The sequence below is a fragment of the Meriones unguiculatus genome, chromosome 11 (assembly GCF_030254825.1).
Source record: "Meriones unguiculatus strain TT.TT164.6M chromosome 11, Bangor_MerUng_6.1, whole genome shotgun sequence".
Taxonomy (NCBI): domain Eukaryota; kingdom Metazoa; phylum Chordata; class Mammalia; order Rodentia; family Muridae; genus Meriones; species Meriones unguiculatus.
Window position 1 is genome coordinate 110,036,022 of NC_083359.1, and position 18,570 is coordinate 110,054,591.

The 18,570-nt window shown below is 46.2% G+C and overlaps 1 protein-coding gene across 2 annotated transcripts in view; it reads right to left on the reverse strand.

Moving 5' to 3' along the window:
- Positions 1-7,464: 7,464 nt before the first annotated feature.
- Positions 7,465-18,570, reverse strand: part of Dtl (denticleless E3 ubiquitin protein ligase homolog) — a 42,333-nt gene continuing 31,227 nt past the window's right edge. The window contains exons 14-16 of one of the 2 annotated variants that reach the window (XR_009584700.1): positions 13,947-14,776; positions 12,027-12,504; positions 7,465-7,708 (exon numbers count right to left, since the gene is read on the reverse strand). Coding sequence is in view for 1 of the 2 variants with exons in the window: in XM_021626163.2 (XP_021481838.1) it covers positions 12,406-12,504; positions 13,947-14,776 (929 nt within the window). In the remaining variant the exon portion in view is untranslated. Of the gene's footprint in view, positions 7,709-10,522; positions 12,505-13,946; positions 14,777-18,570 lie in introns of those variants that run through there. The other variant, XM_021626163.2, reaches the window with a different exon arrangement.

Consider the following 18,570-nt stretch of genomic DNA (forward strand, 5'->3'; position numbering starts at 1 on the left):
TTTGCCAGCTGCAGCTAGTTTCTGTGATTGTGTGCTGGCTGGAATTCTGGGGTCTTTTCAGGAGGCACATACATTCTAGAGCCTGAGAGGTGGGGCATGCTGTTGGTTGCTGCTGATTGCGGTTTGTTAAATAGTTGTGCACAAAGAAGAAACAACAAGAAATTAGATATCCTGAGAGCAAAGATCCAACTTTCCCCAGGGAGCTGGATGCCGCCAAGTCTCTCCTATCTAGTGTCAGGGGTTAAAAGGGAAGAAGAAAGGGGTGAAGAAGGCTGGAAGAAAGAAGAACTCACAAAGTAGCAAATGCTGGCCACAGGTAGACTTAGGAAGATGGTGGGTGATTCACTCGGAGGTTGGTGCTAAGCAGCATAGGAGCAACTTTAGGAAGGCTTTCGTCTGGGTCACAGGTTGAGGACACAGTCCACCATGGTATTTGGGGCACAGCCCCAGGAGTGTGAGTGTGCTGGCCACACTGTCTCCGCAATCAAGAAGTAGAGATGGATGCTGGTGCTCCCGTTCTCCTGTTCTTTCCATCCAGACCCTCAGCACACAGAATGAGGGCTTTCCCTCACAGCTGAGGCTTCCCACCCAATCAGTTCAGCCTGGAAACTCCTACAAGATGAGCCCAGAGATGAACCTGTGTCTCCCAGGTGGCAGTCAAGATGAACTGTCAGCCTGTCACGTGCATACAGCTTGTCTGTGGTTGTCTGATGCACCTGTATTGCAAGAGGTAGCTGTCTTCATGGGGGAGGACAGTTCAAACACTTAACAGGCCCAACATTTTATTTGATGCTTTTTTGTTAATCTGCTGCATGCCAAATGCTGTTGCAGGAACTGGAGATTACAGTGCAATAAGCAAAAAGAAAGTCCCTGTCCCCAGGCCGAAACCGACTGAGCCAACTTCTGAGCCCTTCTCAGCACCACACTGCTGACGGTTTGATCCAAATGGACGCTCACTGGACCGCTGTAGGCTCCCATTGCCATGCCTGCTCTGGACTCCCCGTTCTATCTGTGAATCTGTTTCCTTTAAAAAACTTTCTGTGTGTTTGTCTGACTGAGTGTATGTATACCACATGACTGCGTAGCCCACAGACTGGGAAAGGACATTGGATTCCCAGGCACTGGAGTTACAGGCAATTGTGAATCCCTGTGTATGCGCTGGGAACAGAACCTGGGTCCTCTGCAAGGGCAGTCAGTGCTCTTACCCTTTGAGCCATCTCTCTGGCTCCCGTTCCTTAAATTCTCTGTGATTTTTCTTTATCAGTGACTCAGGCACATAGCGGCTCAGCTGTCCCCTTACCTGCATTCCAGGGTCACCTTGAAATGGGCTACCGCCAGCATCAGTCCACTCCGACTTACTCCCACGTGTGGCTGTTTCCTCCTGCAGCACTCCCAAGGTCTTTCAGGATCCTCAGAGACCACCTGTGTTGGCACAGGTGCCAGCTGAGAGAGGTGGTGTCGGAAAGCTTCACTGCCTTCTCCTGTCTAGCCCCAAAGCTAACACTACCTCACTATGTGCTCAGTTGGTAGAAGCCATGATGACCATGGTTAAAGAAGAATGGAATTCAACTTTGTCCTTAACATGGAAGAGCAGAATGTGGAAGAGCACGTGGGTGAAGTTGGAAGTGCCCCGCCATCTTTGGAAAATACTGTCTGTCGTAAGGTCTCTGTAGTCTGGTTAGCCAGAACTATAATGTTTCCAGCCAGAGTTGGGTTCTCAGGACTTTTCAGATTGTTCTTCAGAGGTTGATGTTTGGCTGTGTGCTGAGGGAGTTTCTCCTATGCAAACACAGGCTGGCATTCAGCCGCACGCAATGTTCTCCATGGAGCTCTTTCCCCGGGTTGTTACTCCCTCTTGGGCATTTCATCTAGTAAATTCCCGATGACCTGATTTCCCTAAACTTCAGCCTCATTTCTCAAACTCAGCAAGTCCTCTGATCTGTTTGTGTTCTCCATTCTGGCTGCTATGTGACAATTCGCTCCACAGCTGTGTGCTCCTCCATCTGGCTCCCTTCTCTTGAATCACAGATCTCTGCTGCCTCTTGTCCAATATCTGGAAATCTTCGCTTTGTTTCCTGAACTCACTTTCCCAGCTGTTTATAAGAGTCTGAGTCCTACATCAATTATTCCTTTGTTGATAGAATCACAGCTGGAATTCTAAAGGTAGACCAGGATTTGATTATGAACTGGATTTGGGTTGTGAGAGAGAGACATACCTGGAAAGTGACCAAGTGTCTGGCCTGAATTTCAAAGATGGCATTGCCACCAACCAAGGCTAGATCAGCATTTAAAAAGTTATTGTTTTGAGACAGGGTTTCTCTGTGTAATGGCCCTGGCTGTCCTAGAACTTGCTCTGGAGACCAACTGGCCTCAAACTCACAAAAATCTGCCTGGGATTAAAGGCATGCACCACCATGCTGGCTTTTTTTTTTTTTTAAGATTTATTTATTGTTTACACAACATTCTGCCTGCACACCAGATCTCACTATAGATGGTTGTGAGCCACCCTGTGGTTGCTGGGAATTGAACTCAGGACCTTTGGAAGAACAGCCAGTGTTCTTAACCTCTGAGCCATCTCTCCAGCCCCATGCCTGGCTTTTTATTATCATCATCATCATTAGTTTTAAACATGTTAAATTTTAGAGGCCTGCTAAATGCCCAGGTGGGCATGCTAATTTTACCATTGGACACATAAGCCAGGAGTTCAGGTTAGAAGCCAGGCTACAAACACAAAATCCAAAATGTCTGAGCATAGATGGTACATGGAGCCAAAAGCCTAGTTAAGGTGAAGGAAGGAAGGAAGGAAGGAAGGAAGGAAGGAAGGAAGGAAGGAAGGGAGGGAGGAAGGGAAGGAAGAAAGGAAGGAAGAAGGAAGGAGGGAGGGAGGGAGGGAGGGAGGGAGGGAGGGAAGGGAAGGAAGGAAGGAAGGAAGGAAGGAGGGAGGGAAGGAAAGAAGGAAGAAAGGAAGAAGGAAGGAAGGAAGGAAGGAGGGAGGGAGGGAGGGAGGGAGGGAGGGAGGGAAGGGAAGGAAGGAAGGAAGGAGGGAGGGAGGGAAGGAAAGAAGGAAGAAAGGAAGAAGGAAGGAAGGAAGGAGGGAAGGAAGGAAGGAAGGAGGGAGGGAGGGAAGGAAAGAAGGAAGGAAGGAAGAAGGAAGGAAGGAAGGAAGGAAGGAGGGAAGGAAGGAAGGAAGGAGGGAGGGAGGGAAGGAAAGAAGGAAGGAAGGAAGAAGGAAGGAAGGAAGGAAGGAAGGAGGGAGGGAGGGAAGGAGGGAGGGAAGGAAGGAAGGAAGGAAGGAAGGAAGAAGGAGGGAGGGAGGAAGGAAGGAAGGAAGGAAGGAAGAAGGAGGGAGGGAGGGAAGGAAGAAGGAAGGAAGGAGGGAGGGAAGGAAGGAAGGAAGAAGGAGGAGGGAGGGAAGGAAGGAAGGAAGAAGGAGGGAGGGAGGAAGGAAGGAAGGAAGGAAGGAAGAAGGAGGGAGGGAGGGAAGGAAGAAGGAAGGAAGGAGGGAGGGAAGGAAGGAAGGAAGAAGGAGGAGGGAGGGAAGGAAGGAAGGAAGGAAGGAAGGAAGGAAGGAAGGAAGGAAGGAAGGAAGGAAGGAAGGGGAAGCAGAAACGATGCTGAGGCAATCTCATTGTGCCATCTCATCTCCCATCCAACCGAGCACTGGCCGCAGTCAGCCTTGTCTGGCACCGCTCGCTGGCCTGTTGCCCTCCATGGCCATCGGGATCTAGGCTGACTCAGAAATTCCTCTAACCAGGGAACAGCCACAGAATCTTCTGGAGTCACTGAAGCTTCACCTGGCTCCGGCAAAGGGGCTCTTCTGCCAAAACACAGGATAGGAATAAGGCAAACAGCCCGTAACTTCTAGAGGGAGCTGTGCCTTGGCCAGAACCCTTTGGCAGTCCCATAGTGTTGCCCATGCTGGGAACTCAGAAAAAGGAAAGACCAGACCTCTTACCTGGGCCAAATGACTCATGTTTTTTGACTCTCATACTGTCCTTGGCAATGTTACTCTGTGGTTGCCTCCATGTTATTTCGAGTGTACATCCCAGACACCTCTAGTTTCCCCATGGCAATTAGTGATTTGACTGTAACAACTGTTAGCAGACTTAACAATTATACTTATGTGTTTTGGGGGGGAGGGGCGTGCAGTCACCATGGCACCGCCCATGGAGGTCAGAGGACCAGTTGGTTCTTCTTCACCGTGTGAGTCCTGGGGACTGCATGCAGATCTTCAGAGTTGGCGAGCACCCTTACCCACTGAACCATCTCACCAGACCTGTTGGCACTGTTCAGTCACATGCAAGAATAGCTGACACACAAATATTCCTCATGAAGCTGTTAATAATAGTGAAAACTACCTACGTAGCCGCGATCAGGATTGCTTAGCCAGTCATGGTACAGTGGGCACTCATTAAAGTAATTCTGTAGGTTCGGGGAGACTTTGGAATATATACTTGATATATATGTACATCCTGATGGTCAGTTCAGCATACTGTTCGGGGAGTTTTAAGTACAGACTTGAGGGCTCCTTAGTGGTGAACTCCAACAAGGAGTGACTAGGTGAAGGATAAGCCTGAGCAACAGCAGCCAGAGGTACAGGAACTACTAAACCCACAGAAGACATTAACAAAGACGGAATGGTCACTCAGCTATTCAACAGCTGAGGAGTGAAAGGTGACTAGACCACTGAAGACTGATCTCAGAACCCTGAGATCATTACAAGAGCAATCTCAGAAGAGCAACTGTCAGATGCAGGGTGTTGAGGGTTGAGCAGGTGACAGCACAACCAAGGAGCTGGGAATGAGTGGTTAGAGTGAACAGAGTCACACATGGGAAATGTATTTTCATATCGTGTGTGTGTGTGTGTGTGTGTGTGTGTAAGAGAGAGACTGACAGAGACAGAGACTGGCTGGTTGCCTGGGTACAGTCAGGCAGGCAGCAGGTAATCTGGTTTGTGTGAGGGAAAGGAAGTGATGCAAGCTTCCCTTCTCTGCTCAAAGGTCTGTGTAAACACATGAGGGTGAACAAGCAGAGGCACACAGGGGAGAGTGACAAAAGGGGGCTTTTCTGTCTCCACTACCCCAGCTTCTCTTCAGCTCACTTTCCAATCCCCTGCCCTGGTACCCAGGGAGAGCCACTGAGCCTCATCACTAGGCATATTCCAGGTGGCCCACTTCACACATGCCATTCACATCTGCAGGCTCGTCACGATGGCCCTTTCTAGCCCATAGGTTTTTACACAGGGCTGCTTCTTGTTCTATACTCTGCTTACTGCCTAGGAGTAGGTAGAAATGCCAGGGGCGGAACACCTAGCAAGCAGCAAGGTCACTGTTAAGGTCAAGTGAGGACATCTCCTGTCATCCTCCAGGGCCAACAGTCTTGAAGAAAGCTTCTCTTTGCTTGGGCCTTGGCTTCTGTGAAACAGAAGAGAATATAGACATGTGTTTCCTTCAGCTCCTAGTTTTTATCCAAAGAGGACAACCAGGACGACCAGATACAACCACACACAAGTAACAGTCCTTAGCTGGTTGCTGGCACCATGCTGGTGCAGGAAACAGGGCTCCTATTGCCCAAGGGAGGCTGGAACTCTGTAATCTTAAGGCTTTTGGGGAAGCACCATTTCCAAATGGACATATTACAGTCACACCAAGGCCCACAGGGGTTTTCAGTGCCTGAACTGCTAATAAGTTATTTTATAGACAGATTCAATAAATTCTATAATGCTGCTTTTCAGTAGTTCTTGGAAGGTCTGGAGGTGTAGTTCAGTGGTATGTGCAAGGCTCTGGATCCTCAGGTCCAATGCAAAGGGCAAGGGAGAATAAGAACTTCAAATAATCCTTGGAAAACTGTGTATGTGCACCCTGGAGGAGGTCGGGAGGGACATGTAAAATTCAGGACAGTGCTGAATGACCATCTGTGAAATGGCACATTTGCCAGCTCCATGTCAACAGCAAGCCAGAGCCTTGAAAGTCTGTTTCATCAGCAAGGATGCCTGGTGTGCTGCTGGAGGAAAGCACCGCTCTGCAGAATTACTGTACTTTAAGAGCAACTCTAGTGAGGGTGGGAAGTCCCAGCCCCTAACATGTAGACGCTACTTTTTAAACTATTTTGTTTTTGTTTCTTAAAGTCCCCTTCCTCCCTACTCCACCCTAACCCTTCTAATGCCCCAAAACCAGGTTACTAGGTAGGAGGGGAAGGTTAGTGGGGAGAGAGGACATAGCTCTCTTCAGCTACTTCCTGCTGTTTATGGGTTATTGGGTTCCTTGGGGCGAGTCCAATGTTGGTTTCAGGAGATCTTCAAGTTCTTGTCAAACTGCATCAACAGCAACCACGAGCAGCAGTGGGGAGCACCAGCAGCCTTCTCCCCACCCCGCCATTTATTTCCAGAGCCCTTGGAATTAAACTCTCTGCAGCCGGCAGAGCCTCCTCAGAGCCTGTGTGAGGGAAATGGTTTGCTGCTGCGGACCCTCTGAACCAGCCCCACATCTGGGAAGGGATTCAGGCAGCAAGACTGCTGGGTACAGACAGGAGGCCGCCACATTCTGCATGCTCCTGTAAATTGGAAACCAGCACCTCAAGTACACCGGCAGCATGGGTTTGTTGGAGCCACAGCTTTGGATTTGTCACAGATGGTATCTTGGCACCCACATGATGATGGTAATAAATCTTACCAGCACCAGAAGCAGCCCGGGAAAGGATGTCATGCAAGCAAAGCAGTGTGACCACTGTTGGCAGCCAGCGTGTCAATCTTCCGTCTGGAGTGGAGCAGGTGTGCACACGGCAAGCGTGTGCTTTGCTCACTGCCAAGCTTACCACAGAGCCAGTGGTGGGACCCAGCCCTGCCGCTTCCCCAGAGGTGGGAACATCTGCATCAGGGGTGCAGAGCTGGAGGCTGAGTCAGGAGAGGGGCAGCGGGCGTTGAGTAGCCTGGGGCGCGCAGCTGTTCTTACACACCTCTAGTTTACAGCCCTTTTCAACTGTGGCTCTGGGCAGCAGATGAAGTCATCTGTGGAGTCTTTATGTGAACTAGGTGGGACAAGGCCCAAATCTCCACACCTGGTGGACGTGAGCTCACATCTTTGATCAGTGAGGGAGCCGTGGGGGGCCTGGGTCCACGGGAAAAGCTTCCTAGGTGACCCTTGGTGCCCACGCCCCTGTGGGCGGCAACCTGGTGGAGACACGAGGGTTGGGGGTTAAGCATTATGGCCATGGAACGTGGGCACCACTCCTGCCCTTCTTGCGTTCTGAGAATGGCCAACAGTAACTGTTTGCTGATCTGTACCAGGCACCAACTTAAAACCAAATGTGTAAGAACCACAAGCCCACCTTCCAGACAGGAAATTGCCCAGAACCGACAGGCAGGGTTGGGATTCAAATCCAGGAAGTGGCCATGTTTTAAAGAACACAATAAGAACAAGCAGAAGATGAACTTTTTCTTTTCCTGTGGCTGTGACAAAATACTCTGGGCAAATCAACTTTCACAGAGAAGTTTGACTCAGCTTTGCGTTTCCTTCATGGCCTCTGGGCCCATTTTTGGGCCAGTGGTACCAGGAAGCAGGAGACAGGCAAGGGCTGAGAAAGAGCATCCCCTTCACAGGCACGTTCCTGTCCACCTAGCTTCTTCCACTAGGCCTGCGCTTCCCATCACCTCAGCAGCTCCGCCTTGACCATCAAGGTCTATGGGGAATTTCAGATCCAACTACAGGCCCTGTGAGCAGCAGGGAAAGAAAAATCTAAATTATTAACAGGGAAGAGACTGGTTGTTGACACAGAGCTGCTTACACACAGGCTCATGCAAGGGGCTTGGAAATCTGATCTTTGTTCCTCTTCAAGTGCTGCCTTGAGCTCAGGAAGGCCAATCAACAAAGTAACTTCTGGTGACAATTGAAAAGCAGGTGCCTCACACAGGACTTGGACCCAGGTGGTTAATACTAAGGGCAGGTGAAATGAAAGTTCCAATCAAGGGCATTTGCAATGTACTACTGCTGTCGTATGTCCACAAGATGGCTTGAACACAAATTTAGAACATGTGGCCAGTTAGAGAAATCACAGAGAAATGGAGAAGAAAGGGAACATTTCTGAATCCTTGAAATCCTTTTCTGGCTCGGCAGAGAGGGTAATGAAAGCAAACAAACCTCTTTAGCCACACAGTGCCCCTCAGGTGTGTTGAGGCTTGCTGTAAGCGCACTCAGCAAGGAGAACAATTGATAATTTTAAGCATGTGTATGTACACAGAAGGGCATACGTGTATGCTCTTTTCCATGTGTGTAGAAGCACAAGGCTGACTTCAGTCTTCCACTCCCTACCATATTCTTTGAGGCAAGGGCTCTCTTTTGAACCTAGAACTCTCTCAAGACTAGTCTAACTAGCCAGGCTGCTCTGGAGATCCTGTGTTCTCCCTTCCTGGAGCTGGAATGAAAACAGGTTGCCACACCAAGTTGGCATTTGCAATTCTGTGGATTCTGGGGATCTGAACTCTGGCCCCAGCTTGAAGCACTTATTCCACTCACTCTACCAGTCCTCTTCCCAGCCACTAATTTTTTTTTTAAAGCATTGATTGAGCTTATTCCACAGCATTCTTGAGTAACCTCTACACAATCCAGCAGCCTGCATTTAAATTTAGCCCCACATAGAAACAGGATTTTCTTTAACATTCTACAACATGGCTATCTGAAAGTTGTAGCAAAGCATAAAATTCAAATCCAACAAAAGGGGTTCAGCATGCCTGTAACTTTAAGCCAATATCCAAAGGGCTGCCACACCAAATTTTTCATTATTTCAAGACTTAATGGGAAAACTGGTTAGTGTGCAAGATGGCATGGGTTCCCATGAAGCCCCATAAGCAGCAGGCAGAAGGCAAGCAGCAGCAAGCGCCTCTGAGAACCGCTAGGGCTTAGCTCCAGCTTCCTAGTGCATTATCCGCGGCTCCCTTCCCAAGCACACCGTGAGATGTTGTCTCCATGGCCTAGGTGTGAGTGGATTCTGTCAGAGTACTTGGCTTTTGCTCTGAGGGTGCCCTGATTCTCTTAGGATTAGGGAAAGGACAAAAACAGCCCAAAGAGAATGATATGATAGGCGTGCAACAGACACACAGACTAGACATGTGACCTCCACAAGACGTTAATAGGCTTGTTTTTAAAGAAAAAAAAAAAAACGTGTGTAGGGGGAAAGGAATATGAATCCAAGAACATATGATGGCCAGAAGACAATTTGTGGGAGTTGGTTCTCTTCACCAGGGAGTCTTCGGGATAGGGGCTCAGATCATCAGGCTCTGTGAGCTATTTTGAGCATGTGTATGAGAAGTACAAACACACACAGACACCCCTCCTATCCACCAGGTATTCAAAAGTCTTAGTGCAGTTTTTTGAGACAGTCTGTGCAGCCCTGGCTGTCCTCTGCCTCCTGAATACTGACTGGGATTAAATGTGTGCTAGCACCATCCAGTTTAGTGCAGTTTTAACAGAGGCAGGAAGGAAGGTTGTTGGCTGGTGCCCTCTTCTCAATGCACTTCAGGCATATGTGCAGCCCACATAAGACATTTTAAGCAAAAGAAACTAATAGTAATATAGCCACAGTGCTTGAAACGTATCCAAATGGAAAGAAAAGTTTGCGATGAAAGTACTTGCTTAGACAAATGTTGTGGATATAAACATGGCTTTGTTTTAATCCCAGGTGTGGTGTGTGGGACTGATTCAGAGGGGCCACAGCAGCAGACTATTTGCCTCCTGTGGTCTCCAAGAGGGGCTCTTTGCCAGCTGTAGACAGTTTAGATCTGAGGACTCTGGAGAGAGAATAAATTCCAGAGCCCAGAGAGTGTGAAGGTTCCGGGGAAAGAACAAGGCTGCTCCTGCCTACCCCCGCCCCCACCCCCACCCCGTTGCTGTTGTGAGATGTCCTGAAATGAGGGTTGGACTGGATCCAAGGAAACCAATGACCTTGACCAGCAGGAAGCAGGTAAGAGAACTGTACCCCTCTCCCACTAACCCTTTTTCTCTTCTCTCTGGTGTAGGGGTGTTGGAAGGGACTAAGGTGGAGTAGGAAGATAAAAGAAATGCAACTAAAGTTTTTTGGTTTTTGTTTTGTTTTTAAAGTACACCAACAGATAAAGAACGACTTCAGCCATTCTCCTTACCAAGTGTCATGGACTCCGCTCTGTTGCTGTGAGGAGACACCATGACCAAGTCCACTCTTACTAAAGAGAGCATTTACAGGGGAGCTGGCTTACAGTTTCAGGTCTGGTCAACTATCACAGCAGGAAGCGTGGCAGTATACTTGGAGCTGGAGCAGTAGCTGAGAGCTACATCCTGATTCACAAGTCAAAACAGTAGATATGAGGGGGTGGGGGGAAGTAAAAGCAACGCCCCCACCATGCACTTCCTCCAGAAAGGCCACACCCCTTATACCTCCTAATCCTTTCAAAGGGATTATATGCTGGTGACCAAACATTCAAATACGAGACCATAGAGGCCATTCCTACTCAAACCAGTGCACCAAGTAACCCAAGCCATCTTGACACCCAAGGTTTGACAAAGTAAGGCATTTATTAGAGCATCTTTCAGTTTAAACTAGATTATATCTTTGGAAACAAGCACATTTTACTCCATAAACAAGAAAAAGGGACTCTATAGTATTACTTCTGTGTAGATTGCTTCCAGGTCACTGTAAAAAGCTTGGGAAAGGACACCAGATAATAAAAGGCTTATTCAGGGTCAGCTCAAAGTCTGATACTAAAAAATAAAAAATAAAGGTAGGGATAATTACTGCTTTGTCACACGTGACCTACAACACCCATCTGTGGCACCAGTTTTCCAGGCACAGCCCACAGACTCACCTGGCAGTGCTGCCAGGCGTGGACACAAGCCATCTTCACTGACCACCACTGGCTTTCAAAGCAAGATGTGTTCAACACTATTGGCAGGTATGCATCACGAAAAATACCTTCCTACTGCCTAATACTCTAAAAGCAAACCGCTGTAGATTCCAATAATCAGTTAATGCTACCATGTGTGTTTTAAATTGTAATCCGACTTTCTCTCCCACCTCCCACCCCACAGGGAGTCTCTGTGTAAAAGAGCCCTGGCTGCCCTGGACTTGCTTTGCAGACCAGGCTGGCCTCGCACTCAAGAGACTGCCTGCCTCTGCCTCCCGAGTCCTTTAATGTTTTTTTTTTCTCTCCTTGATTAAAACCACAGAAAACCAACGCTTATTACTTGACTTATTATTCAGTCCTGTTTGTTTTATAATCTTAATTCACAATCTCAAAGGAATTAAAGTTTTTAATAAAAGGTTTAAAAATCACAAGAATAGAAAAAGTTTAACCAGTCCCTAGGGATCTGAATGAAACAAACTCTTTCCTAACTGTATGGGAACGTTTTCCCTGAAGATAAAGTTTCTTTCCAAGAGGCTGCAAAGGGAGATATGATGCTCATTTCATGAGGAATGACATGTAGCATTTAAAGGAAAGAAAAGTTAAAGTATTTCAAACACTATTTAGAGTCAGCTGACATACCCTCTGCACTAAAGGTCAAGATAAAGTGCTGTGGGTTTCTTTGCTTAACAATATGCTAGTTAGTGCCTTTTGTGAAAACAAAATAAAACCAATGCTTGTTTTCCAGGTCTGGCTCTTTAGTTCAGCACTACCATCCTTATAAAAAGTGGTAAGAAGTCCCTTTAATCTTAAAAGCCTGATTATGACATTAACATGTAGCCCTGGTTTCAGTGTAACCGACTTTTTAAAGCATCTCAAAGTGCTCAACTGCTCCAACTACATGACAATGCTGGTTTGTAACAGAAATCTAGGAAAAAATGAGACCTACACAGCTCTCAGGGACGCAAACCCAGCTTTCTGTTGTTTTCTCCTTTCTCTAAAGAGTTGACATTGAGCACCGCATTTAAGATAATCACAACCTCAACTCAAGATATTGTATTTTAACATGGAAACCACCATGAATGTACACAAGAATATCATTTTTTTTTTTTTTTTTTACAGTTTGGAAAACACACAAGCATAGTGAACAGATACATACCCAGGTAAGGCCGTGCTTGCAGAAGGCACCTTCTGTCTTCAGATTGGCTTTCGCCGACGCCATGTGTTGGACTTTGGGCACTCCACTATACACACAGCCAGGGTAACAAGGGGCATGCTTTCCTTTCTGCCTCCATGAGCCGGATGTCACTACCACAGACTGCTGGGAAAGGCTACAGATGACAAATCACCACAGGAAATGGAAACGGCACTCACCAGGCAGCTGTCTCTACACTAGACAGTGAGACCTGACTAGGTCTGCTAAGGAGTAGAAAGACTTTTTCCAGAATGAAAACATGACCATTTTCTTACAAGACCAGAATTATAAAGTCTTTTTTCTTCTTTGTAGACCCAAGTTCAGTGAATTCTCAGATTAGAATCTATAATTCAGTCGAGTGTTCAGGACTACAGAAATCATCTTGAGACTTTCTACGAAAGTATGTGCAGATCTTCCTCATGGAGTTGGGAGTGATGGTGACCTAAAAGAAAACGGAGAGTTAGAGACCTCCCAGGTTAAAGTCCCAAGCCTCTCAGCAAGTGTCTAGGCTAAAACTGCCGTTCTTTTGAGCAAATAAAATTAGCCTCCTTGACTGAGAAATCAAACAGCACTTATACATTACTTTCCAATAAAGAACATTTTTTTCTGGTAAAGAAACATTAGTTGATAAATTTTCATTTTCATGAAAAATAAAAAAGGAAAACATTAGTTGAAGCTGGGTGTGGTGGTGCACGCCTGTAATCCCAGCACTTTGGAGGCAGAGGCAGGCAGATCTCTGAGTTCGAGGTTAACCTGGCATACAAAAGCAAGTCCAGGACAGCCAGGCTACACACAGAAACCCTGTCTTGATACGGCCCCCCCCAAAGAAATTGTATATTGTGGCACCCCCACACTGTCAGTACCTAAGAGACTAAGTCAGAAAGTCCTGAGTTTAAGGCCAATTTGGGACATTGAGAACTTGTAAGTCAATAAAATATAAAAATACTAAACAAACCCAAAACTTCTCTTAAAGCTTTAAGATTTATATTATCAGTGAAAATGATTTTCACCTCAACCCTGGTCATGGCGGCTGGAGAAGACGCATGGCCAGAGGGATTCTAGGACACTGATGAGGCTAGGAGCACAGAACACAACTACCTACCTTTGAAACCAAGAAACTTTGTTTTCCTATAAGGAGCCATTATCTATTCTGTGTCCTTTCCCAGGAGCACAGGCTGGGTAAGGGCATTAACGGGCAGATACTCAGCACACTAGTAGCAGCCTAAGGGTACCTAGCTTCTGCTCCTACTTATCGCCTGGCGTCCCTCCCACCCTTCTCCTCAGTACACAGCAGGAGCTTTGTGAAGCATAGCGGAGCCGATTGGCCCTCCCCACATTGCACACGCAGTAGAAGCACTTCTCTATTCTGCTGGTGGCCACCGGCTTCCCCAGTGCTCAGGCTCACTTATTTCTGCCACCATATCCCATTATGTCATGCCAGTCAATGAAAAATGAGTCTCAGAAAGTTTTCAGAATATTGAGGTATGCAAGAAAATCATAACCTTGAAGAAAGGCCATTAAAAAAAAATCAAAGATTTTGTAATTTAATTGCTTTGAAATGTTTCATTTTGATCATAAAATGCAATTACAAGCTGAAAATTTACTTATGGATGATGGCAAGTTATTCAAGAACAAATTTTACTTAAAAAAAAAAAAAAAAAAAAAAAGCATGCTGTGTACCAGGAGAGATTTTTGAACTGACACTCTGGATGGTGAGAGAAGACTTTAGTCAATCAAGCAGCAGACTGAGGAGTATGAAGGATTAATGGAGAAACAGGGTTGTCAATAATCCAGCACAGTCCATCTAAGTTCCAGACAACCTTGAGAGCTATACTTGGACCCCTTCAAATAGGACATCCTCCTTCTCCCACACTGTAGGCTTACCGGAGCTGGTGAAGTCTTTCCACTCTGTCTCCTGGAACTGGGTGTCTGAGACGAAGGAGTTCGTGGAGATGAATTCTCAGCCTTCCGTTTGGCTGCCATGGCCAACAACCAGTTCTTATTCTCTGGGGAGCTATTCTCTTTGCCTGCCATCTCAGACCCTTCTCCACAAGGTCTCAGAGGAAGAGGCAGTGGTCCACAGCCTTCAGGGTTGTAAGGACTGACAGGAGAAGGAGGCTCCGAGATGCTTGTGCCAGTGCCTTCGATCTTGCTCAATTTGGTAGGATCCGCAGACTCCTTGCTAAGGGAGTCCTGGTTGCCAGAAAGGCAGCACAGATCCACATGAATACTCTCTACTTGGCTGTCAAGCTCAGTGACACAACTGCAACTCTTCACACACTTCTGTTTCCCACTCTCCAGACAGCTTGAGTCTAGACGCCTCTTCACCCTATTTCTAGATTCAGAGCAAGCATCTGCTTGGGAGGACTTCAGGCTCACAGGGAGGAGGGCTTTTCTGGGAGACGGGATCTTTGTCTCAGAAGCAGGTGGAGTGATGGGTGGTGATGAGGAAGGTGTTCGGGTCACCCAGTTTCTAAGCGACATCTTGAAAGATGAGAGTGGCTTGGGAGACACAGAGATGGAGCCTCTTCTGCCAACTGGAGACCGGGTCTTGGCAGGAGTGGTTTTGACTGAGAACGTGGGGGTATTTGAAGGAAGAGGGAGGTCTGCAGCGCAGCTTGGAGTACAAGCTGCGGCTGACGGTGAGGAAGTGGACGGGCTGCTCTTGGCTCTGGGAGCTTTGGCAGGAGTGCTCTGGCTACTTGGTGCCGTTCCTGAAAATGATGAGGAGCACGAAAATCAGAAAGACAAAGACGCACTGGCCTTGGGTTCTCAGGGAAGTCATCATCTAAGGTTGGTTTGTCAGTAAATGGGTACCTGAAATCACCCCATTTCTACCTCACCTTCTAGCATTCTTCCTCCCTAAGACCCTGATATAAAACATATACTTGTAGAATCTAGAAAGACAAACCCTTAAAGCACCAGGAGACCACTCCTAACAGTTCCCATGTGTGCAAGTGACACAAACACCACAAACTTGCTATACAAAGTGAGATCAAAAGGTACAGACTGTCTCAATCTTCCACATCTGTACATTTTGTTTTATGGATTTAGAAATGTGATATTCTGATATATACAGTAGAATGATATAATAGACGACACAACCCATCACCAAATAATATGAGCATTTAGAAATCTAGTCCCAGCAGTTTAAGTGCACAATTGTTACTAATTGCAGCGACCATGCTGTACAATTATCCAGAACCTTTTCCATGCTCATGCGTGTCTACACAAAATTTTACATCCTTTCAAACAGTATCTCCCATTTTGCTGACATGCCCTTCTTACAAGACCCTGGTAATCAATTCTGCTTTTTTTTTTTTTTTTTTTTTTTTGAGAGAAGGTATAACAAGTAGCCCTGGCTGTCCTGAAACCTACTATGTAGACCAGGCTGGCCTCAAACTCAGCTATCTACCTGCCTCTGCCTCCCAAGCACTGGCATATTAAAGGTGTGTACCACCACACTCAGCTCTCCTTTTAATAACAACAACAACAACAACAACAATAATAAGGTTATGGGTGTTTTATTTAATTATGTTTGTATACCCCATGCATGACTGTACCCTTGGAGGCTAGAAATGGGTGTCAGATCCCCTTGAACTGGAGTTATAGACAGTTGTTAGCCAACAAAGTGGGTGGTAAGAATCTGAACCCAGGTGTCCTCTGGTAGAGCAGCCATGAGTGTTCTTAACCCTGGGGCAACCTCTCTGGCTCTCTGTTATTTTTAAGACAAGGTGTCTGGGCTGGACAAACGGTTCAGTGTTAGAAGTACTTGTTGCTTTTCCCAGCCCTGGGTTTGTTTCCCATGGTAAACCTACATCTGGCAGCTCACCACAGCCTGTAACGCAGACACACCGCCCTGCATGGCTAACGGCACACGTGTGGCATATACTCACACACACACATAGATAAAACAAACCTTAAAACACAAGTTTCTCATATCTTTATGACAGAAGTAATAAAAAGAAAAGGGAGGAAAGGAGGAGACACAGTCCCAAGTGTCTCAGAATGGCCTCTTGATTCTCCTGCCTCTGTCTAACTTGTTTCTTTAAACTCAGTGTTTTTAGATTCTACATAGAAAAAATATATCATGTAGCATATTTCCTTTTTGTGCTTGCTCTCTTAATGGCTGAACCTTATCCTTTCTAAAGGCTGAAGAGACCAGGTATGATGGGATACACCTGAACTCTCAGGACTTACAGGTTGAGGCAGGAGGACCATGAGTTAAAGGCCAGTCAGGGTTACACAGTAAATCTGTTTCAAAAAAAAATCTGATTCTTCCCCCAACCTAAAGCTCGCCATTAAGCAGTATCCGACTGACATACAATTACATCATCTGTTTGGATGGTACTCATGCTGACTCTGCACCTGGATACTGTGCACACCCTGAATGACCACATGCATGTGCATTCCCCACACAGCCATCACGCCCTCGTAATTTTAGGGCCATAATACCTAAAAGTGGGGCTGCAGGGTCATAAGGGAGCTCCATTCTTAATTTTCTGAGAAACTGCTGCATTAGTTTCCTAAAACAGTGGAAATAATTTATAGGAGCACCCACAGCTGTCACCCTTTTGTTTGTTCATTTTGGGACAGGGTCTTACCATGTTCTCAGACTTTAAACTAAACTATAGACTTTCTCAACCTCCTGGGATGACAGGCGTCCAACACCATGCCTGCTCGACAGCTGACGTGACTGTGATTGTGGTTTGAATTTATGCCCTCCTGTTGATTGGTGGTGGCATTTTACATTTTTTACATGCCATTTGAAATGTCTTCCTTTGACAAATGTTTACTAACAGCTTTTTGCTCATTTAAAAATTTCTAATCTAAAAATAAATGTTTTTAAAAATAAGATCCTATCTCAGAGGAGGAGGAGAGGAAGAACCAACCTGCCTTCTACTTTATCGTCAACCCATCTCACACTGACAGAGTCCACTGACGTTCTTGGCAGCACACCGAAGAACAGATGCGATATAACTCTTGGCCGGTATCGCAGTGCATTTCAGCAAGAATGCAGGTTACTAACGGTCTCTCAGTTAAATGATGTGACACTGCCTTCTTGGAAACACTCTTGACCAATCTGAGGGCAGAGAACACCTCGCAGGGTTCTCAAACAAAAACGCAGACTTAAAACTTGGCACAAGCACTCAGTATGGAACTTGGACGCAACCATCCAACTTATCCTTTCACATCTGTGAAGTGACAAACTTTATCCCCACAAGAGGCGATCCTATTGAAGTTATCAGGCCTTGGCTTTCCAGCTTAATTTACAAATGGCTACTAATATCTGCAAGTCGAGGAATACCAAAGCACGTTCAGAATCCAACGCTTGCTCTCTGTAACGCAAATCTAGTTTGCTGATAGTTTTCCTGTGTTCTTATTCCACACACAGGAGTAATTCTTACAGATTGTATGCTTATGTGCCGTCAAATTTCAACAGCCAGTATTATATTTTTCATTTATTTTTGAGCTTTTCAAATTAAAGAACCATTGATAGATTCTCAGTCACAAAGCCTTTTTGATAAGCACCGAATTTCATTTACAGGAAAAGTGAATTTAATGGATGGATAGAAAACATAATCTGGGCCGGAAAGCTGGCTCAGGGGTTACAAGCACTGGCTGTTTTTGTAGAGGACCTGGGTTCAGTTCCAAGCATCCACATAGCAACTCTCAGTCTCAGAGGGCCCAACTCCCCTTTTTTGGCCTCCTCAGGACTGTGGTACATACACAAACATACACACAGGCAAAATACTCATTTAAAAATATCTTAAAAAGGAAATGTAAACTCTCTTAGCAAAAATAAAGTTTTGCAAGTGCCTTGAAACAAAGTTTTTAAAAGATTTACTGTGTGTATCCTGTACACACACACACAAGTCAGACAGCATCTTGTGGGAACTGGTTTGTCCTTTACCATAAGCACAAACTCAGGTTGTCAGGCTTGGTGGTAAGCTACTTTACCTACTAAGGCTTCTTGAGAGCTTAATACAGGAATTGTATAAACGCTTTTCCGTCAACTCTTTACCTTAAGCAAGTGCTGAGACTTGTCTAAAGTGAATTCGCCCTTCCATTATAAATCACAGCTGGAATTTCACTGTCTGGTGGTCACTGCCACCACACATCTGCTCCCGAACCGGAATGAGGTCATTATGGCAAGAAGAGAGCAGCGGTCACTGGCTGCTCAATTCAGGCTGACAGTCACTTCCTCCATTTAAACAGCCTGCATGTGTAGGACACAGGCTTTAGGACTCGTATAGGAAATCCTAAAACAGTGCATGCCTAGCAACATACCAAGTTGCTAGGCATCACTAGATGAGGCTTTTGGGTAAAGGAAAGATGGGGTAAAGAATAGCTGCGTTTTTGACACTCGAAAACCACACTCTACAAGTGTCTTCTAAAGGCTAACACAGCCTGAAATTGGAAAGCTGGGGAAAGACTGAAAGATGGCTCAGTGGTTAAGAAACTGGGTAATTCAATGTCTTCAGGCTGTTAGTCTGGGGTCAAAGAG